This window comes from Sinohyriopsis cumingii, chromosome 11 (assembly GCF_028554795.1).
Source record: "Sinohyriopsis cumingii isolate HCF-2022 chromosome 11, ASM2855479v2, whole genome shotgun sequence".
Taxonomy (NCBI): domain Eukaryota; kingdom Metazoa; phylum Mollusca; class Bivalvia; order Unionida; family Unionidae; genus Sinohyriopsis; species Sinohyriopsis cumingii.
In genome coordinates this window covers 89,721,977-89,746,040 of record NC_142971.1, presented here as the reverse complement: position 1 = coordinate 89,746,040, position 24,064 = coordinate 89,721,977, and the positions used below count along the sequence as shown (strand labels likewise).

Sequence of the window (24,064 nt, the reverse complement as noted above, 5' to 3'; positions counted from 1 at the left end):
TAGTGATCCCCATCTATTATATATATATATATATATATATATATATATATATATATATATATATATATATATATATATATATATATATATATATATATATATATATATATATATATATATATATTGGTATTCTGTGTGTTTACAAGCATATCTTAGATGCAGACTTGAAGACTATAACAAAAGAATGGCGCTCTTGGAAACAAATTGCCCATAAATTTAATGTTCACAAATCTACGTTAGAAATAGAAAATGAACTTTGGGTAGCCTAGATAACTGACAAAAATCATGTATGCATACGTTGCAAGAAATAGCCTTGATTCTATGAAAGACTGATTTGATGTCTTTTTTTAATGACGAATGAATTCCTATAAAGCAAAACGTGATAAATAAAATCAATATATAAGCGTCGATTGTACCTTGTTAATCAGAACATCATGATGGAAATTTTTATATCAACATTTGTACAGTCGAAGCCCCACCCCCTTTAAGAGAGAGAGAGAGAGAAACAGACAGATAAAGAGTGTGTGTGTTAATATATTTAGTACGAAATTTAAAATGTCTTTCAAATATTGTCAGCTATGTCTTCCTAATAAACGTGTGTACCCTTGTTTATAAAAAAAGGCATTTGATACAGTTTCTGTTACAGACGGCTGGTCGCGATTACGGGCCATTTTCCACTGTCACTCTTATCCCAAGCAGGTATGGGAGTTTTCAAATGTTGAATTGCAGGGGTTGACGGTATGCTTGTTCCACAAGACATAATAGCTGGATCTTCGTATTCAATCTTCAGTTTTTGTTGATTTTCAAACCCAGGAGGCGGAGCAACTAAACCCGGAGGGGGCTTTGATTTCCAAGTACTAACTTTACTCTTTTCAAGCCCAAAATTCAGTGGTCCACCGGTTTGATACAACAAGCTATAATCAAATCCCATTTCGCATCCGAATAAACTTTCAGGCGGACCATTTGGTATATTTGTAAACTGGCTGCCAGTCCAAAAGTTCGAGAGCTCTTCACGGAGTTTGTCTATTTCGCGCCTCGAATCATCTATGACGTTGTTGTTCAGACGGTAGGTGGCGAATACGCGATCGATGTCCTCTCGTATCTTGTCTAGTTTGGCGGCATCATAACGGTACTCCTCTGAGTCTTCTTCAGTACTCGTGGACTTACTTTCCTGAAAATAAAATAAAAATTACAAAATCATTTCGATGAAAAAGGCCAATGATTATGTGCATCTTCTACGACAACGTATTCATTGCTTTGTAAGTAACTACACATAGACCTACGATATTTTAAAATGCAAATTAGACGTAGCGTATGACATTACGATTAAGGCTGAATTTACCATTAGCGTGTTTTTATTATAACGTTATTCGTCCATTCTTCCTTTCCTCGAAATAACCATGGCATAATGGTATCTAAAAAGAATTACAGAATGCCAGACTCATATTACAGAAACAGTCACGAGAGAGAGAGAGAGAGAGAGAGAGAGAGAGACTTATCCCATGATGAGCTTTTACTATTTATTACATTAACAACAAACTAGCGTCTTACAAATTGCAAACGTACAACACATGAAAATAGAGTTAGTTTAAAGAAAAGGTATGAAAATTGTTGCACTATCAATGTCTTAGATTAGAGTCACTACATACGTTTTTGCGTACTGGTTCTCTTGTCATCCTTTTTTAAGTAATATCGGTTCTGGCTTGAATTTTTTTATCATTATTTTAAATTGAATTTCCCCAAAAATAGCGAAATAATAATTGTGCAAGTTAATTTAATGAAAGAGAAGAATGATTCTAATGACGACATTGATCTGGTGATTACAAACATTTCTTATGCCATTGCTACCTAGTGCCCTCTGAAGCTTAATTATCCCCAATCGGTCTTTTTTTGCTGCTTTTTTTTTCTTTCTTCTTTTTTTCTTTTTTGGCCAGAGCTTAACTTGGCTTTGAAAATTCTTGCTACTGCGCACATATGTGTTTTAAAACAACAGCTCCAACTATTTTGACCACCTTTTGGGCCATAGTGGATTTTTTTAATACCATTTATATTTTTACGTTTTATACGTCCGGAGATCATAAAACTTCGGAGCGCAAGTTTAAGCTTTAGATTTTGTGCTAGCAAATAAAAAGGGGCATTGTCTTTCGAACGTCACTTTTGACTGGAAAACTCAGTCTCAATAATATCAGTTGTATGAACTCAAGGCCAGTTTAACCAGTCCCCAAATTGTGTCACGATGACCAGACGTGCAAACTATAGAGGTCTTCTGTACCATATTTGTTTTGTTGCAACTCTCAACCACGAAATGTATTTCGAGGAAATCCCGTATGCTTTTGGCAAATGTTAATGGACAAATTGGTAAATATTCGAATCTTCAGTCTTGCGGAACAAACACTTATCTACACTATCCCTTTAGTATAGTAAGTAATAAATACGAAGCATCACACACATTTATCGAAGAAGAAACAGATTCAGAAACGTTACACACCCATAACGTTTGCAATTAACCAATTAACAATTTGTGCAGCCTACAAGGGGTACAGTTCAGAAAGGTCGAGAGTAGAGGTGCTGTGCGTAATGATTTAGGTGGGTGAGGGAATTTTATTTTTTATCAATAAGTTTTTGTCGTCATCATTTTAAACATTTGATGATAAATAGTGCGAGCATATGCATGTGTCTGATGATAAACATATCATCCTGCATATTCCTACACACGCTGTTGAAAGGCAATATCGCAAAAGCTGAAACAAGCGAGTCTTATGGGTTATATTTACCAAAGAATGACAACGTGTAAAAATTAATACGTGTTGAAACACACTTTACCAGTTTTCCATTGTGTACACGAAATAAAAAAAATACAATGAACGAATAAAATAGCAATGCAAATGTAAAGAATAATATTAACTCATAATCAGCAAAACACTGACAGAATAACTTTTTACAAATTAGTTTATTATTACCATCTACTGTAGTATGTAATGAAAAAGATAACTTACTCCAGCTCTCATTTATTTTTGTTTAAAAAGGTCTGCAATGTCATGTTTATTTTGTTCGGTTTTTATATTGTTCAGCCAGGTATTGAGAACTCTGTCACAAAGACCGAATGACAAACATTCTGAAACTCCTTCTAGAGATGTAAAGTCTGTTGTTTTATCGTCGGCAATGGCACGTACAAAGCAAACCGCATAAAAATCAACCGGTTGTTATCCACCTTGTAGTTTCTGATACTCCTTCTTGAGAAGTAAAGTCTCAGCGATGGCACGTACAAAGCAAACCGCAAGAAAGTCCACCGGATAGAGGAGTTTGTAAGTGCACAGTTTGGAGAAAAAATTATTTTTCCTTGTCCTTTTTTCTGCACATTTATATGCCTATCTTTTTGCACCTTAAATACCTTAGCCCCCTTTTTTGTTAAATAATTATTTGAAGGTTTTTTCCCTTCAAATTTTTGTTTTTGACATATTGCACTACCAATTTTCAAATCCCAATTTTCCTTTTGTAGTTTGGTAAGATAACTAAGTAGTTACTACCTTGTTTCAGAATTTTGTATTTCTTTTCATTGTTAACAAGAGAATCAGTGGTGTGAGATCTACTCACACAAATTAGTATTCAAATTGAAATCAGCTCACCTACCTGTACTAAAATGGCTACAAATCTTGTACTAGGGGATCAATTAAAGCAACGGCAAGTAGGCTCAAAACTACGCAATTATTTCCAAACAAGGTTACCCTCTAATCTTGTTCAGAAATAATTGCGTAGTTTTGAGCCTACTTGCCGTTGCTCTAATTGATCCTTTGAGCCAGAAGGGAAACAACAAATAATTGCTTATCACCCACCAGGTTGTCAAACCCTGGGCTTCGAGAAGATAGAAAACTGTCCCAGACACGCTGACATTTTAACAGAATTTAAACTACAAGGGATAGGAATCCATGAAATTGAGGGCCAGCAGAATGGAGGACCCAATAAATTCATCCTATATCCGAAAAACCCTAACACTGTACTCACTGAAGAGAATTTCTTTGAGGATAAAGGGAAGAGCCCATGTCACCTAAAGTGAGCCTATCATCAGAGAGGTTGAGGCAAAGACAATAGACATCCATATATCTGGACTCCCTCTCGAAATTAGTAGTAGAGAAATCATAGAGAAAATGGAGAACAAATTCAAAATAATAGCAAGGAATAGCAAAATGGCCACTGTATATGGGTTCCAAAGTGTAAAGACTTGGGTCAGACTCATAACGGTACTAAGGCAGGATGCCAAAAGAGTACATACATTTTTTTACGTCATGGACTTTCGCCTAAAACCATGGTATAGAGGAGAGGAGAAAGAAAGAACAAGTACAAGATGCAAACAAATAGGTCATACGCCTAGAGATTGTAAGGGCTTATATGGCAACAATGAAAGACGCCAAACCTACGCAGGGGTGTTAGAAAACGCTCAGGAAGTGCAAGATACAAATGAAAACATACACGAGGATGAGCAAGAACAAGGACAAGAAGCTATTATTAAGCTCCTTAAATAAGAAATGGAAATGGGAATCCCTCGCAACTGCCTGATTTAAATCTGACGGCAATAAGAGCGGAAACTCCAACAACCTCTCAATGGGCGAAATTCTTGACCCCTAATAAAACGGGTAAAGGGACAAACCCCAAAAGGGACCAAGTACAAACCAAAAAAAAAAGGTTTCAAATCCTAATGGATGATGAGGAACAAACAAAAGAGGGGGAGGAGATGGAGGATATAGAGGGAGAGCCAGTAGACCTAATTGGTCTGAAGCCCCTAACCTCCACCCCAATACCTGCCCAGAGGGAAACAAAATAAGGAAATCCCTGTGCGTCATCACAGAGTGACACAACGCCGACGGAAGAAAACTCACCGCAGAATGACAAAGCCACATCTCACAAAAAAGAAAAAAGAACAACACCTGAGTGACATGACTGTAAACGAGGATTCGAATGACGAAAACATACAAAAAACCAATGACGAAGACGGAAACAGCGACAACGACAACGACGAAGACGATGACATACAGGTGAAATACAAGCTTGACATTCCAAAAACGGACACGGAACAGGAAACAGGACAAGAAACTGAACTATCTGAAGGGACTGAAAATACAAAACAGACAAAAGAGAACTCTGGAAACGGATCCGATGGGGGTCCTGATACCTCCGAGGAAATAACCACACAAAATTAAATAAATTAATTATGAAATAATATCCAAAGAATATGTAAAAGGTCTTTTTTTAGACAGAATGAGGCCACCTGAAGGATCAAAAATGGAAGGAACAAACTTCCGAATTGCCTCAATAATTACAAACGGAGTAGATAGGGGAAAAAAAAAATTATAAATTAATTAACCTAACAGAATTTGATCTTATTTTAATGCAAAAGACTCACAACAACTTTTCTAAGGAGTTAATATATACTATTGAAGAAAAAATGAATGCAATTGCAATTGTAAACAACTGTAAACATGACGGTATGGGGGGGGGCGATAATTATTAGAAAAAAACAAGGTTTTATCTGGGACAGAATAGAGGAAAAATGAAATTTTAAGGGGAGGGTGATTCACATAGCAATTTGCATATTATAAATGTTTATTGTCCTGCAACTAGATATAACAGAAAGGAATTTGTGCAAAATCTAAGTAAACACTTAAATCATTATACAACGGAACCACTAGTTATGGGAGGGGACTTCAGCTGGGTAGGGATAGTATAGATAGGACAGGTGAATTATCAACTGATGATTTTAGTTCCAAAGAAATAATGGAACAATTATTAAAATAAAGTAAATTAACAGCTGTATAAAGAAGACTAAATATGATTAAAACAGAATATACATATGAATGCAAAAATGAAGTGGGGGGGGGCAAGCAGATTGGATAAATTTGATGTAACTAAATTTGAAAATAACTTACACATGAAAGCGGAAATAAGAGATTTTAAAGTATCAGATCACAATCTTATAAATCTAGAAATGAAGATAAAAAACATAAAGAAATGGGGGAAAAGGGTTTGAAAACTGGATAACAGACAAAATGTGTGTAGAAGTTTTTGCAAAAGAAATTAAAACAGAATGTTTAAAAAAAAATTAAAACCAAAGGGAAAAGAAAATAACAAACATAATATTAGACTGGGATAAACTAAAAAATAAAATCAAGGACTAGCAATATACCATTCAAATAAAAGGAGAACATTGCAAAACATGGAGAAAAATGAGCTAAACATACTACTTTAAAAAAAAACAATAAACAGAAGACTCCAGGAAAATGTATAAAGAAAAACTAAACAATATTTTAAAAGAAGAAAACAATGGAAGGAAATTAAGAGCAGGAAAATTTAATAACATAAAAAGCAGTGGGGTTAAATAAAAGAGAAGAGTTGAGAAGAGGAGGAGGAGAAAAACGATTAGACAAGCTAGTAGAAAAAGGAAAAGAAATAACAAACAAAAAGGAAATCATGAGAATTATAAGGGACCTCTATGAAAGTTTATATACCTCACAGGAAATAGGAGAAAATACGATCACATATTATTTAAAAGGAATACACTGTGAGACGATATCATCAGAACACAGGGACCTGTGTGATGACCTCGTCTCTAGTGAAGAAATACAAAACACTATAAAACAACTAGCAAAAGGCAAATCCCCATGAAGATATGGACTCACTGCGGAATTCTATCAAAAATTCCAAAGTGAGTTAGCGCCGATTCTTGAAGGGCTATACAATAATATACTTTTACAAAATGAAACAATGTGTAACTCCATGAGGGAGGGATTTATAACTATAGTTTACAAAGGGAAGGGAAATAGAGAAGAACTTAAAAATTGGAGGCCCATCTCCCTCCTAAATATTGATTACAAAATTTTGAGTAGAATTTTAGCAAACATATTGAAAAAATGTATAAATGAAATCGTTAATATAAATCAAACATGTGGGGAAAAGGGTAGGAATGTACAAAATAATATCTTAAATATAAGATCCATAATTGATTATTTAAATGACACAGGTCAGAAAGGTGTCATGGTACTTTTGACCAAGAAAAAGCTTTTGACAGGTTGGAGCACAACTTTATACAGAAAGTGTTGGGAAAATTTGGTTTGGGAACAAAATTCCAAAATTGGACCAAAATACTGTACAACAAAATAACTGCAAGAGTACAGGTAAATGGGGCTGTTACGGACAATTTCGATATACAAAGACCAGTGAGGCAAGGATGCCAATGTCAATGCTATTATATGTAAAAGAAATCGAAGCTCTAAGTATAAAAATAAGGACCATCAAACATGTTGAAGGAATAAGAATTCCAAATTTAAAAGACGAATTCAAAATGATCCAACATACGGACGATTGCACTAACTGTATTAAAGACCTAAATTCCTTTAAACTCTTAGAAAAGGAATATGAATCCTTTGGTAAAGCCTCAGGGTAAGAAATCATTCATGACAAAACTGAAATTTTGAAAATAGGAAACTGGAGATGTAATCACCCTTGACCACCCACCCTCATCTAATAAAAAACAAGGTTAAGGCTTTGGGGGTCATTTTTGGAACACACGAAGATTAGAAAACTGTAAAACTGTAACAATGAAAATTAACAGATCATCCGAATCTGGGCACTGACGCCATTATGCATTATGGTGCGTGTACAAGTTGCAAAGGCATAAATGTACTCTAATATGAACTACCTTCTAAACTCCATAGACATAGGAAACAATATTTTAGATAAAACTGGCAATTAAATTATCAATTATATATGGAATTTTAAAACACGTTATGTTAAAAAATCAACTCTATATAGAGCAAAATCAAAAGAGGGCTTAGCACTACCAAACCCAATTTTAATAAAATATCCTAACATAATAAATAGGATCAAACGTCTTAATGCTCAAACTAAAACACCTTGGGAAGCCATATATATATATATATATATATATATATATATATATATATATATATATATATATATATATATATATATATATATATATATTGGTTTGGTTTTTCCATTAGAAACAGAAAAGACATTTGTGAAAATAATAAACTAAGTAAAAAAACTTGAAGTACCTAGAAAATTTAGAATTATAACAGAATTGATATGTAAATATAGGGATCAAGAACAATTATGGGAAAAAAAGATATACAAGACATATGGGTGGCTTATAGAGGAAATAACAAGGAAAATTAAAAATAAAGTAGAAGAAGAAAATACTGATGTTAGATGGGATAGAGTATGGAGGCATTGGGCCAACGTCGGGTCCCCCAAAATCCAGAGTTTAATGTTCAAATACCTCCACAACGAGTGGCTGACTGGAGAAGTGGCATTGAGAAGAAGAATGATAAGGACAATAGTGAAATGCCCGTTATGCAAAACAGCAAATTTCCCTAAATAACACACAATTACTCAGTGATAGAAAAGGAAAGAAGAAAGGATTAAATTAATAATAGAAATTTGCAAAAGAGAAAAATACCAAAGAATACAAATTCTATATTTAGACGGAAACTTTGAAAAAACTTAATAATAAAGATAACTGATAATGTAACTAACACAATGCTGGCATGTGGACAAATAATAACAATTAAAAGTGATTAGTACAGATTAATATGTAGCTACTGTAATCATTTAGTATCCATAATCTAAAATTAATATTAACTACGAAGTACTTTGACATTTTAAATAGGCAATAACTCAATAAATATACCATAAATATCCTGACTAAATTATAACGTTCCTTGTTAATCCGTATATGAGCAATGACAATAACCAAACATAATACTGCTAATAACATTACAAAAATTGTAAAAACAGGGACAGGGAATCTGTATGGGGAAAGTAGAGGTAATGACGTCATTGGGCTATATCACATGGCGCCACGCAAAGTGGATAAGCCCACAAAAGAGTCTTGGAAAAACACCCCATATAGAACACTAGCAGACATACACATACACAAACACAAATACAAACATAAACACAAATACAGTAGGCCTATAGGAATTTAACACCCCATTCCATATCTTTCCAACAACTATACAGCTCCCTTACTGTATAGTATATGTAAACGCTTTTGGAAATTTTGGTCAATAGCTTAAATTAAAAAGAGGTCAACTCGAGTCAGGAGAAATACAAGAAATAAATAAAGCATGGGCCCTCACTCGAGTACAGTCTACCTCATTTAAGAATAATTAATGCGAGGAGCCACACACATACTCACGCATATAAACATAGGAAAATATACTAAGATAACTGGATAACTGGAAAGATTTGACAAGTATTGCTGTCCCAACACAAAAACTATATAGCACTCACAGTTATAGCATATATACACATAGCAAACACGGGACTTAGGGGACCTCTGGCAAAGGTCACAAAAATCCAAGGGAGGGGAATTCGAGTAGGGTAAAAGAAACCAGACTCGGATGAACAACCCTATAGAAAACACTAGGAACTATAAATACCCCATCAAAAATGTACTTAAATAAATTTTTGATCAAAACTCTTTTTAAAAAATAAACAAACAGCACACTTATGGGGTACACACCGACACATAAAACACCTTTTCGTGTTTTTTTTTCGACAATTGGAAAAAAAAGAATGACAAACATTGTGCATTTCTTGCCTTGGCACAAAGACAGCCCGTAGCTAATGATATCGCTCTCTTCATAAGTAACTTTTGCTTAACAATATAGCCATATCATATTTTTTTATCTCTTTGTAACACATATAACATTTAATTACGTCACAAGTGACGTCATTACATGATGCAAGGCAAACAACGACTGCGACATCCGAATATATATATAAATCAACTGCACTATTCTCAGATTTCATCAAATAAATATGTTTCTTGTTATGTGATCAATAGAATTCTATATTTCTGCTCATTGAAAATGAAATGTAGGAAACTAACTTAATCCTTTTAATCTTTTGATCACCAAAAGTCTGCAATATTTAGAAATCATTCGACTAGTTTCATAAATTTAATTTGAAATGAGCACAAATACAATATCATTCATTTATGGAGAATGAGTTCCGAAACAAAATTTAGTCTTGACAAATTTATAAATACCAACCTAGACTGTATTCAGACGAAGCTATAAACCTTTCATACGCTCACCAAAAGTGAGAACATTGTAAATTCTGATCTGTGCCATAAGTTCTTGGACTTAGCTGCTTTTAGTTGGCTCTGAGTTATATAAGCACAAATATTTGTATTATATTCTCTACAAAAAATTACACATTAAGATACCTTTTCTGTGACCGTGGAAGCTCTGAGGGCTTCAAGAAGTGACGCCAGTGGGTAGTTGAAGGTGACGTTACGGGACATAAGCTGCTGAACGGAGAGCGGAAGACGACAGTTTGGACAATGGATCTTCAAGTCTTTAAACGGTACGTGGAGATAGTTCAACTTGGCGTGTTTGCCCATTTCCAGAAGACAGCTTAAACATAATAAGAAGAAGATCATGACGAAACCGTTTCTATAGAAAGTATAAGCAATCTTTCTGCTGAATCATTCCTGTTGTTATGCAGGGTATAGTACAACTTTCTTTTCCCAGATACACCGCTTGACTTTAGAAGATATTAGTACTTTCCTATTGTTTATTTTCAATGCACTATGGCAAACGTTTGAGCTTACGGTCACTGTTTTTCATGTCAAATATCCTGACGAATAATTAAAGGGACTTTTAAATAATTAAAATCATTTATTCAGTCGGCGCTTGTAATTCCGATGTTTGAATAACGTTAACATCTCAAGCAAAGCCAAGCAAAAACCGGTCGGTTCTATGAAACTCTGCATTTTTAAAAAAAGATAATTCATAAATAGTTAAATTATTCTCGCGATTTCGGTCACGATTAAATAAAAGTTGAATCCAGTAATCATGCAGTGAGGATGACCCCAGCTGATTTCGAAAAAACTGATTCTGTGACGAAACTTGTACTTAATCTTACGGGCCGTATAAGTGCACACACACACACACACACACACGTGCATATATATATGGTTGCTTTTCGATTAAACGTCTTCCATGCTTACATGTCCGATTTTATTCTGGTGTGATCTATCCCAGTTTTAATGAAATTCAATCGAAGAGCTAACACAGCCTCAAATTTGTATTTCATATTATTAGATCATGCCTGTTTTATATCATACAATAGCTCTCATACTTGACAACATACTTTAAATTCATAAAACACGGTTTCAAATCTTGTATCTATAAGAATTTACGCGTTTAGGAATTTCGTGACTTCTCATATAGCATAATAATACAGTGTAGGCCTATTTGGTTGAAATGTTCCACAAACCTCCAGCTTACATATTAATATTGGCCAGAATTGGTTTGTTACGTTAAATTAAAGTTTTCAGTCAACAAAAACAGATCGCATATTTCATGCAATAAATGATTTACGCTGGAAATATTTGAATAAGGACGGAACGTAATGAGTTTAGATACACAAATATAAAATTCATAATATATTCTGCATATACATACATACATACAGAGAGAGAGAGAGAGAGAGAGAGAGAGAGAGAGAGACTTACTCGTAGCAAAATGTGTGGCCACATGTTAAGATGACCGGATTGCTGTAATATTCCCAGCAAATACTACATTTTAAAGCCTGCGCAGCGTCGTCACCCACCAAATTTGTGAAAACTCGCGAATTCAGTAGGGCTTCCATTATCAAAATAAACGCGGTTGAAAATTACGTCTTGACCCTACCATAGTCGGAAAAATGATGTTTTGTAACGTTGGCAATCGCTTACGTCATACTTTATTCACAACGTTTCATACCAAGAGACAACGATGATGTGAAATGACGTTTCATTCTGTATGGCACGAAACTAAACTCTATCTGCATCTTTTCTGGAATGATCGGGTTTCTGGCGTAAAGTAATCGAAATCAAACAACAAAAACAACAACAACACACAAAAAAGAAGAGGGATAAATTAAATTCTAAGTACTAAAAGAACATGAAATATGTTTCTCTAGAAACTAAAGCATAGATTCTTTAAATACAGAACACCGGTATTGCAAATGACGAAGTGGATGAATCCATAACTCATTGACCAGGCGTGTTCAACCCGTGGCCCAGCTCATAATTTTGTATAGCCAGCGTCCATGTATGTTGCCTTTTGAAAATGTGCATTAATTAATATGCATAATAAGTTATAAGGAACCGTTCCTGCTCCTGCAGCCTCAGACCTTAAGCAGTTTTGATCGACATACAAAAAGAGTTGGACGCACCTGCCGATCGATTTGAAACTTTTATTTCACTCACTTTGCAGTATAAAGCAATGCGAATATAAATTAAGATTCGTTTATGAGAAAAAGTAAACATTTACATATTACACAATTAAAGAAAATCCTTGATTTATGAAATTTGACAACATCTGTTATTTTAATAGCCGTCAAACTATGTGCACTATGTTCATAAATGTTAGGTAATTATCACTGCTACCAATTATACGAGGTCCGCTGGCATACGGAAAGTAGGGACTTACATCCTTGAATGTTTCACCTAATTATTAAATATCCAAGTCCTATAATGTTTTATATAATAATCCTGCAAGGTACTGTCTGTTTAGAATAAATGGTTTTCCACTGCGCAATTTCAATGTTCACAGCATAAATAAATCACAATTCCTCTCTTCTTACAAGACTAAAATATAACTTAAGAATGAAAGGCTTCATATTTAATTCCTGTAAATATGCAATATGTAAGCATCAAATTAACACATATGACAAAGATTCCAGGTATTTACATTATTATTATTATTGTGAAATATATTAAACAGCCTGACTTTTTAAAAAAGATTATTGAGCCAATCAACAACAAGGACGTGCATGATATCTTTAGAGTACAGATATTCTCCGAGGATCACGTGATGTTGGCGTGACCTACATTCAACTGTTTTGCTGGTCTAGTTGAACCGAATTTATAGTTGACAAGAAACTGGCAATAACCTTTATTTATGAAGGGCGAAAGTATATACATGTACTCTTGCTATAGTACAGGCCAGCCACCGAATTATAAAATTAAAAAATAAATGTCACGAGCCCAAATTACTTAAATTAAACTATACTATAAAGTAATATATGATACAGATATCCTTAAACCCCTTCCCCATAAAAGAAAAAAAATTATGCAAAGAAACGTTTCTTTTTTATTAAATGTAAAACATATATGTAATTAATATTGCATAAGAAAATGAATTATACAATAATGTATACAAAACAACGCAATACTGTACTTCAATGCACGCGAAAATGCGTCTGTAATCAAATTGTTTTCTCTTTTGATTTATCTATCATTGATATTATACGAATGTAACATCAGACTCTGTCGTCACAGTCTTTGATTTTTGTTCTTCATTTTATTAATGAAAGTGATGGGGTTGTGATCACTGAAGACAACATTTGGGAAAGAAGCTCCACTAACATACACCTAAAGTGTTGCAGGGACATCATCAAAGACCAACACTCATTTCTCTGTCGTGGAATAATTTCTCTGGTGATTAATCAATTTCCTTGAAAAATAGCACACTGGATGATCCACACCGTTGCTATCTTCATGTAACAGTTCTCCACCAACCCCTAAGTCACTTGCATAAACTGACACTTTAAAGGATTTAGTGAAATCTGGAGCTGAAAGAACTGGTGTACTCTTGAGTATGGCCTTTAACTTATCAAAAGCCTCCTGACCTTAGCCTGACCAGCGAAATGTGTCCTTCTTGCTTCGCAAATTGTTTAGGGGTTCGGCAATCATGGAAAAATTAGAGCAAACTTTCCGATAGTAACCAGACAAAATCTCATCAGTTGCTTCTTACTGATAGGCACAGAGAACTCATAAATAGCCAAATCTTTAACTTTTCGAAGTTTTATTTGACCATGTCCACAACACAAGTAACACAAGCACGGCAGAAGTCACTTTTTCTCAAGTTGACTGTCATATTTGCTTCGCTGAGCCTTTCGAACAACTTCCGTATGGTTTCCATGTGGTCCTTCAAAGTGTTATCGATGTAAGCGGCACATTTTCCTATACCGGATGTTATCATATTCATCAAACGTTGGAAAGAATTGGGGGAACCCTTCATCCAAAATGACATGACTTTGTATCGGTAAAGTCCATCTGGAGTCACGAATACGGAAATTTCCTATACTCTCTCCATAATTGGAATTTGCCAGAATCCCCTCTAAAGGTCAAACTTGGTGATGTATTTGTCATTTACAATCCTGTCAGTGCAGTCATCGATTCTAGCAACTGGGAACGAATCTGTCTTAGTGACACTGTTTACTTTTCTGTAATCAGTACACATATGGATAATCTTATCTGATTTCGGCACTAGAATAAAAGTTGAACGTCATTCACTTTTATTTGGATCAATGAAGCCATTCTTCAGCAAACACTGAACTTCTTTCTTCAAATAGTCTTGTTTGAGAGGATTCATCCTATAAGGATGTTGTTCATAGGCGTAGAATTTACTATTTCAACGTCGTTGAAGGTCTTATTTGTTCGTGTTGGGATATCTGAAAATAATTCTTCATATTTTTAGTAGCTGTTTCAGTTCGTTCATCTCTTGCGGTAGCAGATGTGAAAGTGTTTGGTCCAGATTGTCCAAACTTTCAGAATTGCTAAGATTAGTCACCTCAAAATCACCACTGTCTGATTTCTCATCTTAGTATAAATGCTGTTTTTGTGGGACAGGTACTACTAAATTATCTGAATAATTTACATGGCTATTTATGTCAACATATTCCTAAAATATTAACATATTACTTTGACAAAATTAATCTTATTTACTCACCCAGGAGTAGAAATTATTTTAAGTAACTTATTTTCTTCCTATCGTTATAAAGACCAAAATACCTACTCTGAAAAGAATCTCAAACATACTCCTTAACAGGAAACAACAACAACTGAACACCTTTGTCTCTAACCCGCCCTGTATTTCTTTGAATCTCACAGTGTGTAAAAAGCCTTACCAAAGCTTCTGTCAATGTCTTAACTTTAATATTCCTCAAAGCAATAGCTTCTGGAAAACCTGTGGATGCACATATAATCGTCAACAACCATTGGTTGCCTAGCTTTGTCTTAGGAAAAAGGTTAACACAGTCTGCTATTATGGTTTGTCAAACGCAGGAATAGAGTAATCTCAATAGAAGAAGACATCTGAGAAAAGGTCAAAGTACTCCACAACAAGCAAACTCAGAGAAGCTCCAGTTTCTCTCAAGAATAGCCTTATCTAAATCACCAGCACGTGATTCTCAACCCTTCGATATGAATGATCATAAATCTCCACATTAGAATTAGACTGGGGTAGTGTAGCCCCAATAAAAGCATCTCTTTCAATATATGACCGACTCAGTGACCTCTTAGAAACAAGAGCATTTGAAACTACACTGTTAGAATTATGTTGCTTGTATTTCTTCCTATAGCATTCAGAAATAACGTGTCTTTTCCTCTTACAGTATGTTGGGAAAAAAATTTTGGTCAGTCTTACTAGACATGTTTGATTCATCACAGTTATACTAGTTTGAGACTTATAAGTACTCTAACTAAACCGAAACGGTTTCTTAACAAAAACTGTTGAGGGGATCATTTATCTACAAAATGAACCTTGTGACTCAAATAATAATCATCAGCTATACTAGCTGCCTTATCTAAAGTTTCAAACCCTTTCTCATCAGTGAGTTCTAAGTCACCCCTGACACTATTGTGGAACTCTACTCTTTCTGATTATTATTTGTGGGTTTTTTTCTGTATTTCTCTACGTTTTTTCAATAGCCCTTCTTCTACATGAAGCATAAGCCTTCTTAACACTGCTTCATTGTCCAACCAACATAAAATCTTCGCTTTCATTATCAGCTGCATTGGGTCCTGCTGATACTTTCTGGACTCCATACATTTCCAGAAATCTCTCTCTCTCTCTCTCTCTCTCATCAATGGTATCATGACAGTATGCCCTAACAAAAGGACTAAAGCATAAAGACTTTGACCCCTCTTGGACAGGATCTGCAAAACAATTCCCTACTTAGTGAAATGTTGGTTTCGTAATTAATTTCCCAGATATGAAATCAAAGCATCAGAGACTACTAAGATTTCCAACAAAGAAATTCAAATTTCAAAAACAATCTCCGAAAATGTATTTTTTTTTAAATCTCTGAAATATTAAGCTTTAGAAAATATTCAAATCATGAAAATATTAAAATAAAATTCATATTCGAGATGATCTCACCAATTATCCTAGGGGCTTGAACTATGTAACAAGACAAGGTAATACCGAACAAGCATTCAAATTTCCAAAATATAAATTTATTCCCCTAAAATACAAAATCAAACAAAGTGAACGTGAAAGGATTAAAAATAGTTACAGCAGTGCTGTCCAGCCCGCGCCTCGCAGGCTGCATGCGGCCCGCGGGTTGATTTTAAATGGCCTCCAGTCCTCAAGCAGCTATATAGTCGTTGCTTTTCAATTTTCTGCTGCGGCCCTCGGCTTCAAGAAAAACATTTTCAGTGGCCAATGGTGTCAAAAAGGTTGGACAGCACTGAGTTACAGTAATATATTAATTCCTTGAATTGTACTATAAATTTCGACTGCGCCGCTTCACTAACATCAATCACCGCTGGGTTCTTTGATATTCATGTTGACTCTTCCCTCTGCATGAAAAATGTCGCCCACAATGATGGCTATAGCAAGAAATTAGTCTGCTCTAGATGTGAGCATGTGGGTCATGATGAATTGTCCTGCATAGGGTACGTTTCTTGTGCGAATTGCCAGGGAGAACATATGTAGTACTCCAGAAACTGCCATAAGTGGAAACTCAAAACGGAGATCCAACGTGTTAAACACGACAAAGGCATGAGCGTTTCTAGTGGTGTTTTGTGGTGTTTTAGATTTTTTACATAACTTTTTAAAAAATGTAATCATATCGCAACGATGTCTACAGCGTGATAGTTTATAGTGATATCTAGTACTGGGGCATCATGCTGCAGACATGTAGCATCATGACCCACCCAGTCACATCATCCTGACACAACGCCAAGCGAGGTAGCTGTTAGTACTATTTTTATAAGTCTTTGTTATGACACGGCCGGGTTTTGAACCCGCGACCTCCCGCATCACTCAATTGTACTATGAAGGAGTCGTTTTGATCCAGTCCACAAAAAGAGCCGCAGTCTGCTTACGCTGTTGAAAATTGGCGTTTTAAACCAGATCATAAAGGGATTAAAGGATCCGCTAGGCTTCCAAAACGATATTACTATCCTTTTAAAGCTCTGTGATAAGCTTGGCTGTCCCAGAAAGTGTGGAGACTGGTGAGCCGTCAGATTTGTACCAGGGAAAGATCCCTAGATGCCCGTACTTCCATCTCTTTTCATAAAAATGTTTGACATTATTATACAGTGGAATTATCGAGGTTTGAAAGCAAATACTGCCCACTTTTGTCTCGTACTTAAGGAAACAACAACATGATTTCATGGCTGCTTGTCTTCAGGAGACCTGTTCAAAAGAAAATGGCTGCGTTACTCATCCAAACTTAGCAACGCACGACATTTCAAGAAATAATCATACGGCTCCTGAAAGAGATCTATCATCATAAATAACAGAACTCTTCACAGACAAATTAATCGTAATTCAGGCAATAGTTTATATGCTATGGCCATTTGTGTGTCGTTACACACAACTCCTTCATTTTGCTTAATATGGCTCCCGTAAAGTACTCCAATTAGTCAATCTGACCTTGACCTTCTTTTGAACAGTTACCAGTACCTTTTCTTTTACTTGTTGATTTTAACAATCACATTTGCGACTAGACTGTTAAAACATAAGTGGAAGAAGAAATAGAATATAACAGTTTGTTTCAAAATATAATCTTTGCCTTTAGAATGATAAGTAAGAGGGTTATTTACAAAGATCTGACTATTAGTCTGGTGTAAAACAAAGCTCTTCATCAGTGAAGGTACGTCAGTGCATCAACTCAATGTACTCCCCATGCGCCTCTGCATACGTTCTCAGTCTGTAATCCAGTTATTAAATGTCTTTCTTTATTAACTCTTTGGTAAGTTGTACCTATAGGGGAAAACGGCACTTCCAACTGTATGGTGATGTTTAACTCGCCTGCCCCCTTAAAAGAATCGTGATAATGAGTTTGAGCCAAAACTCATTTTGAGTTAAATCAGGGCTGTTTAATGCTATGTTCATTCAGAAATCTGACCTCTGGTATCTACTGCCTTTCTCTGATCCAAACTGTATTACTTTCTCTTGAGTCTGTTAAAAAAGAAGTAAATCTGTGTTTCGTTACATGTTTTAATCCCGTTCAAATGTTTCTGGTCATTTTTTTCATAGTTGGCTAGCAACTGTTTGGCGATTTCAATCTGATCATATTTTTGATCAGCCGTAATCACGTGCGGTACTCATCTTACGCAAACCTTTTTGAGCTTCAAACGATTTTTCAATATATTACGACTGCTGACGAATGAATAACTGTAATAATAGACATATCTTTCACTGTGTATCAAGCGTATTCACCAATTGATCCCTTCACAGCAGCCACATCCCGCTCACCAATCGAAGATAACGATCTTCCATAACACGGGTCATCTTCATTTGATTCGAAGACCATCTTTAAAACGATGATATTACTTCAAAATTGTAGGCTATGGCAGAAAAATTCATCTATAAATATTATCTAAGTCGGGATTGATATCAGTAGGAGAGTACACACCAGAGCGCTCCGATTCAACAGTAGCTACTTTGCTCGGTAGAAGAATTGTTCTCCTTCTCCAATATTTGTACGTCGCTGTCTTTTACCTATGTTATTTTACAAGTATATATCTGTAGTTCTTTGGCATGCTATATATGCAGATCATTTTTTTAATTTAAAAAAAAAACAATGCTAGTTCCCCTACAGACCGGTGTTAAATATATTGACAAGTTGAAAGAAACAAAAATAAATGGTATGCTATAATATTAAGAATTTTCTTTTTTTTTAATACGCCTCATTCATCCATACTTCCTCAGATCACATTTATCTTTAGAGTTGATCATGTGTAATTCACCTGTTTTACTTTGCCTCTTTAGGGAAGTTGGTGACGAATTATATAGTAGAGACCACTTGCCAGTATACATAAGAAGCAATATTATAAAATCGTAAGGGTTCGCGATGAAATAGAACTGAACAAAGCATAATGGGAAACGTTTCAATCGCTCAGCGAATACAATTTTATTTCGCACCACAATGGATTCTTTGCCTATATGCACAAAGCAACTCCATTGTGTTGCCGGGGATACGATACCAAAACTTTGGATTCGAATTCCAGACTGTAAACCTTACAAAACCTTAAATGTGACATCCAGCTAATATTCCAGATATTACATAAGAATGATTTGCTCAGATAATATGGGGACAGTATTTTGTGCGGTTGCCTACCTAGTCGCATCGGCATTATGGGAAATGAAATGGCAGGAAAGCAGCCAAAGCTGCCTTGCAGTCACCCGTTGCAAAATATAAGATTTCATAAAATGACATAAAATATTATATAAATCAGCCTGTTCTTCATACTTGGCAAAATATATGAAATTAAAAGTCTACAAACTTCAGAACATCAAACCCATTATTGGAGAGTGGCATCCTTTGTATAGAACCAATCACATGGATGATGTGGTATTGTAGCGATAACGTATCGGCCACACATACCTCCTAAACCGTGAACCTCGAAAGGATTGCGTACCATGCCAGTATCCATTGACTATGTAACACATTCTTGTCGAGTGTGTAATCTTCCAGACTGAGAGAAAGACGCATTCTCAAGCGCACGCAATGAAAAAAAAACCCAACTGTATGACGATTTATCACAAGAGAAAATGTTGGACTTTTTAGGGAATGTGATTTGCATAAAAACGCAGTTTCAGTATTTATGTTTGAACGATTTTACATGTACTTCTATTTTGAATACCCTTTACAATGTTTTACAATCTTTATCATTTATAGCCTCTATTTTTGTACTTCATGTTGAACGTTTATTCAGAAGGTTTTATCTCCCTGGAGTTTTTAAACAAATACAATTCTTGATTTTTGTTGTTGAATTTTGCCTTTAATTGGCACCATATATATTCAGATAATGGGAAGGACCTTGTTCTAAATCTTCGAATCATCTCTGTTATTTATGTGATTTTGTATTACATGTATCGCGTGAGGTGAGAAGCCCATGATAAAAAGTACTTTTGTCACGTATGTCTTTCATCTACTATATACATCTGGTTGGTATACATACTGCCAATGAATATTACCATGTTTTGGTTCTAGAATCGCTTTGGTCACTAGTTGAAATTCAAACACGTGGCATTTAACGTTTATGGTGTATTTCCTGATATCATTTCCATATCCTCGGATGTCTTCATTTGGCTGTCATGGTCAGGTTGTATCACCCTGTTGGGCAAGATAAGATCATTCTTGTTGAAGGTACATAAATTGTAAACAAAACTAGGTTGATATATAAAATCTTCAATCATTTGTATTTAAATGTGGCATTAGATATGGCAAGGGTGATCCTTTCGACCCTTTAACTCATCAAAGTATCAAGAATATTAAGGACAAAATAACTTAGATAGACAATAGTGACTTAGATACAGTTTTTGACTTTAATATAGTTTAACTGCGACGAAGTCTAAAAATTGATGCGAAGATTGAAATCGAAAAAGCTACAGCGCCGTGGGTTGGTAGTCATATTCCTTTTAATATGTTCAAAGCTATGGCATCAATCCTTGCTTGCTATGCTACAGATGTAATTTAAAAAAGCGCTAACATGTAATAATATTTCCTAACGTTATGAAGGAAGCACAAGTAGTTCCGATTTTAATATGAAACAACCTTCTTGATATAAGTAATTGCATACCAGTTAATGTTATATCTATCATAACCAAACTGAGAAATCGATTAAGACTCAGTTAGCGCCATATTTTAAAAACATTTTTAACAAATGTTTTAGTGCTTTTCGAAATTTCAAGGCTATGTTTCTATTATTACTCTAATTCTGGAAGTAGGCTCTTGACGAAAAGAAATATGTAGCTGCTGTTCGGATGGATTTTTGACCGTAATCGTCATGTTATTCTAATGTGCAAGCTACAGTCAGTTTTATGTTATAGTGGATGGCTCGGTAAGTCTGTCATTGTGCTGTCTGTCAAATCGTAAGCAGTAAATTAAGATGCAGAGTGTATTGTGTAGCTGGATGAAATTTCAACAAGGGGTTCATCAGTGATCAATCCTCAAACCTTTACTCTTTAATTTTTTTATCAATGATATTATTTATTTTATTAAACATAGCTCTCTGCATACATATGGCGATAACAAAACTCCTTTTCTTCACTGGGCTTTAGAAATTCTTTCTTCGTAAAAACAATTGTGGACTGGAATCATCTGAGTGACAGTGGAAAGCATCAAGACAGCGCTTGAACAATACTGCTAACTTTTTAGTTGACTATCTCTTCCGGTGCAAATTTATGCCGTAACTGACCCTGCACTGTACACATTCAGATTTATTCCATAACTAACCCAACACTGTACACATTCAGATTTATGTCGTAACTGGCCCTGCACTGTACACATTCAGATTTTATGCCGCAACTGGACCTGCACTATACACATTCAGATTTATGCCGTAACTAGCCCTGCACTGTACACATTCAGATTTACGCGGTAACTGGCCTTGCACTGTACACATTCAGATTATGCCGTAACTAACCCTGCACTGTACACATTCAGATGTATGCGGTAACTGGCCCTGCACTGTACACATTCAGATGTATGCGGTAACTGGCCCTGCACTGTACACATTCATATTGTATGCCGTAACTGGCCCTGCAATGTACACATTCAGATGTATGCGGTAACTGGCCCTGCACTGTACACATTCAGGTTTTATGCCGTAACTGGTCCTGCACTGTACACATTCAGAGCATGCTGTAACTGGCCTGCAATGTACACATTCAGATGTATGCGGTAAATGGCCTTGCACTGTACACATTCATATTGTATGCCGTAACTGGCCCTGCAATGTACACATTCAGATGTATGCGGTAACTGGCCCTGCTCTGTATACATTCAGATGTTATACCGCAACTGGCCCTGCACTGTACACATTCAGATTTTATGCCGTAACTGGTCCTGCACTGTACACATTCAGAGTATGCCGTAACTGGCCCTGCTCTGTATACATTCAGATGTTATGCCGTAACTGGCCCTGCACTGTACACATTCAGATTTTATGCCGTAACTGGCCCTGCAATGTACACGTTGATTTATGCCGTAACTGGCCCTGCAATGTACATATTCAGATGTATGCCGTAACTAACCCTGCGCTGTACACATTCAGAGTTTATGCCGTAACTTGCCCTGCACTGTACACATTCAGACTGTATGCCGTAACTGGTTCTGCACTGTACACATTCAGAGTATGCTGTAACTGGACCTGCACTATACACATTCAGAGTATGCTGTAACTGGCCCTGCACTGTACACATTCAGATTTTATGCCTTAACTGGCCCTGCACTGTACACATTCAGAGTATGCCGTAACTGGCCCTGCACTGTACACATTCAGAGTATGCCGTAACTGGCCCTGCACTGTACACATTCAGATGTATGCCGTAACTGGTCCTGCACTGTACACATTCAGATGTTATGCCGTAACTGGTGCTGCACTATACACATTCAGATTCAGATGAAAGACTTTAACACTTTGAGTGACATACACGAAAACGAGGCTAACGTTCTAATTGGTTCACTATGAACAAAATACAAGGCACTCCCGACAAATTTCAAGCACTAATTGTAGGTGAAAAAGCATTCAGTATGAAACGTGTACTTAACATGAGCAAACTGTAATACTGACTAATGTAGCTTGACTCACATATAAAAAGTCTTTGTATGAAAGCGTTAAGACAACTAAATGTTTTGAAACGTACTGGTCAAAAACTGACAAGACCAAACAGCTAGTCCTTTATTATCTCCCTTATCTCGGCACTTCCGATAAGAAAACTACTAGATTTCAGAAAAGAAAAGAAAAATGAAAAAACAAACAACAACACAAGAGCATGCTTTGAGACTTGTATATTATGATTACACCTGCAATTACCTTAAACCCTTACCTAATGTAACAAATATTCGTTAATATGGTGTAATCTCCCTGCACCACGCATTGCTGTGACAATATGGGCGGTTAGAAAACAGTCCGACAGGTGAGCCGACCCGGGTATGCAACATTTTATGTAGACACGAATAATGAACCTATGACTGCATCCGCACGTTATCAAAACATACCTTACACCGGATAGAACGGTAAATAGCGATACCTTTTTATATTCAGTTAATAAACACCTTTTGGTAAAAGAAGCCATTTTGTATAAAAATTGACCCATGGGCATTTTGTGTATGCATAAAACTTTTCGGACAGAAAGTTTAATTTTAGTTATTTATTAAAATGAGAAATATCTGGTAATTAGTTATTAAATATGCAGCTGTAAATATGAACTTTTAATACTAATATAAATAAGTTACTCATATCATCAGATTTCATATAATACGCCAATCATAAATCCTCTCTTTGATACACATAATGTATAGAGATGATTACTCTTTATCCACTCTACGAACCTAGTGAACATTGATTCTGTTTTTGGACACCCCCACAGAAGATGAGTTAAAACTTCTGCAGAGTATATTGAGGAGAGAAAAAAGATTTTTCCATTCATTCTCGTTTAAATTGTGAAATTTGGTTTTCCATTTTGCAATTGAGGATGGCTCATGATTACTGCAAATGAGTGTTTATTAAATTCTCGTTCGTAATTTTCAATCCATTATTTATATCAGTAAAATATATGGATGCATACATAGCCTAGGTACTGTATATTAGAATTTATACATCAAATTTTCTATTTTTTATGGCACCTAGAAGCCTCTGAAATTCTATGAAACTTACATGGAATCCAACTTTATAACGCAAATTGTCAAGATTGATCCATGAACTGTCCCACTTACAAAGCCGCTTGCACAGAATATCCCTTTT

General features: G+C 35.5%; 1 protein-coding gene across 2 annotated transcripts; it reads right to left on the bottom strand.

Moving 5' to 3' along the window:
- Positions 1-93: 93 nt before the first annotated feature.
- LOC149788951 (uncharacterized) lies at positions 94-23,247 on the bottom strand. 2 transcript variants are annotated; one of them, XM_089975099.1, is made up of 4 exons: positions 23,148-23,247; positions 20,292-20,430; positions 10,250-10,439; positions 107-1,171 (listed from the first exon to the last, which is right to left on the bottom strand). In XM_089975099.1, the coding sequence occupies exons 3-4, from the start codon at positions 10,424-10,426 to the stop codon at positions 641-643; spliced, it is 708 nt and encodes a 235-aa protein (XP_089831225.1). In that variant the 5' UTR covers positions 10,427-10,439; positions 20,292-20,430; positions 23,148-23,247; the 3' UTR covers positions 107-640. The 2 variants fall into 2 exon arrangements, with proteins under 2 accessions (XP_089831224.1, XP_089831225.1); XM_089975098.1 differs by lacking the exons at positions 20,292-20,430; positions 23,148-23,247 and adding an exon at positions 11,543-12,030 and having other exon boundaries at positions 94-1,171.
- Between the last annotated feature and the right edge of the window lie 817 nt (positions 23,248-24,064).

Excerpts from the sequence above, each read along its gene's own strand:
- LOC149788951 (XM_089975098.1), bottom strand. The coding sequence starts at position 11,679 with ATGGAAGCCCTACTGAATTCGCGAGTTTTCACAAATTTGGTGGGTGAC. Across the intron at positions 10,440-11,542 it reads GGCCACACATTTTGCTACGA|CTGTCTTCTGGAAATGGGCA; the intron begins GTAAGTCTCTCT and ends ATTATGTTTAAG. Across the intron at positions 1,172-10,249 it reads CTTCCACGGTCACAGAAAAG|GAAAGTAAGTCCACGAGTAC; the intron begins GTATCTTAATGT and ends TTTTATTTTCAG.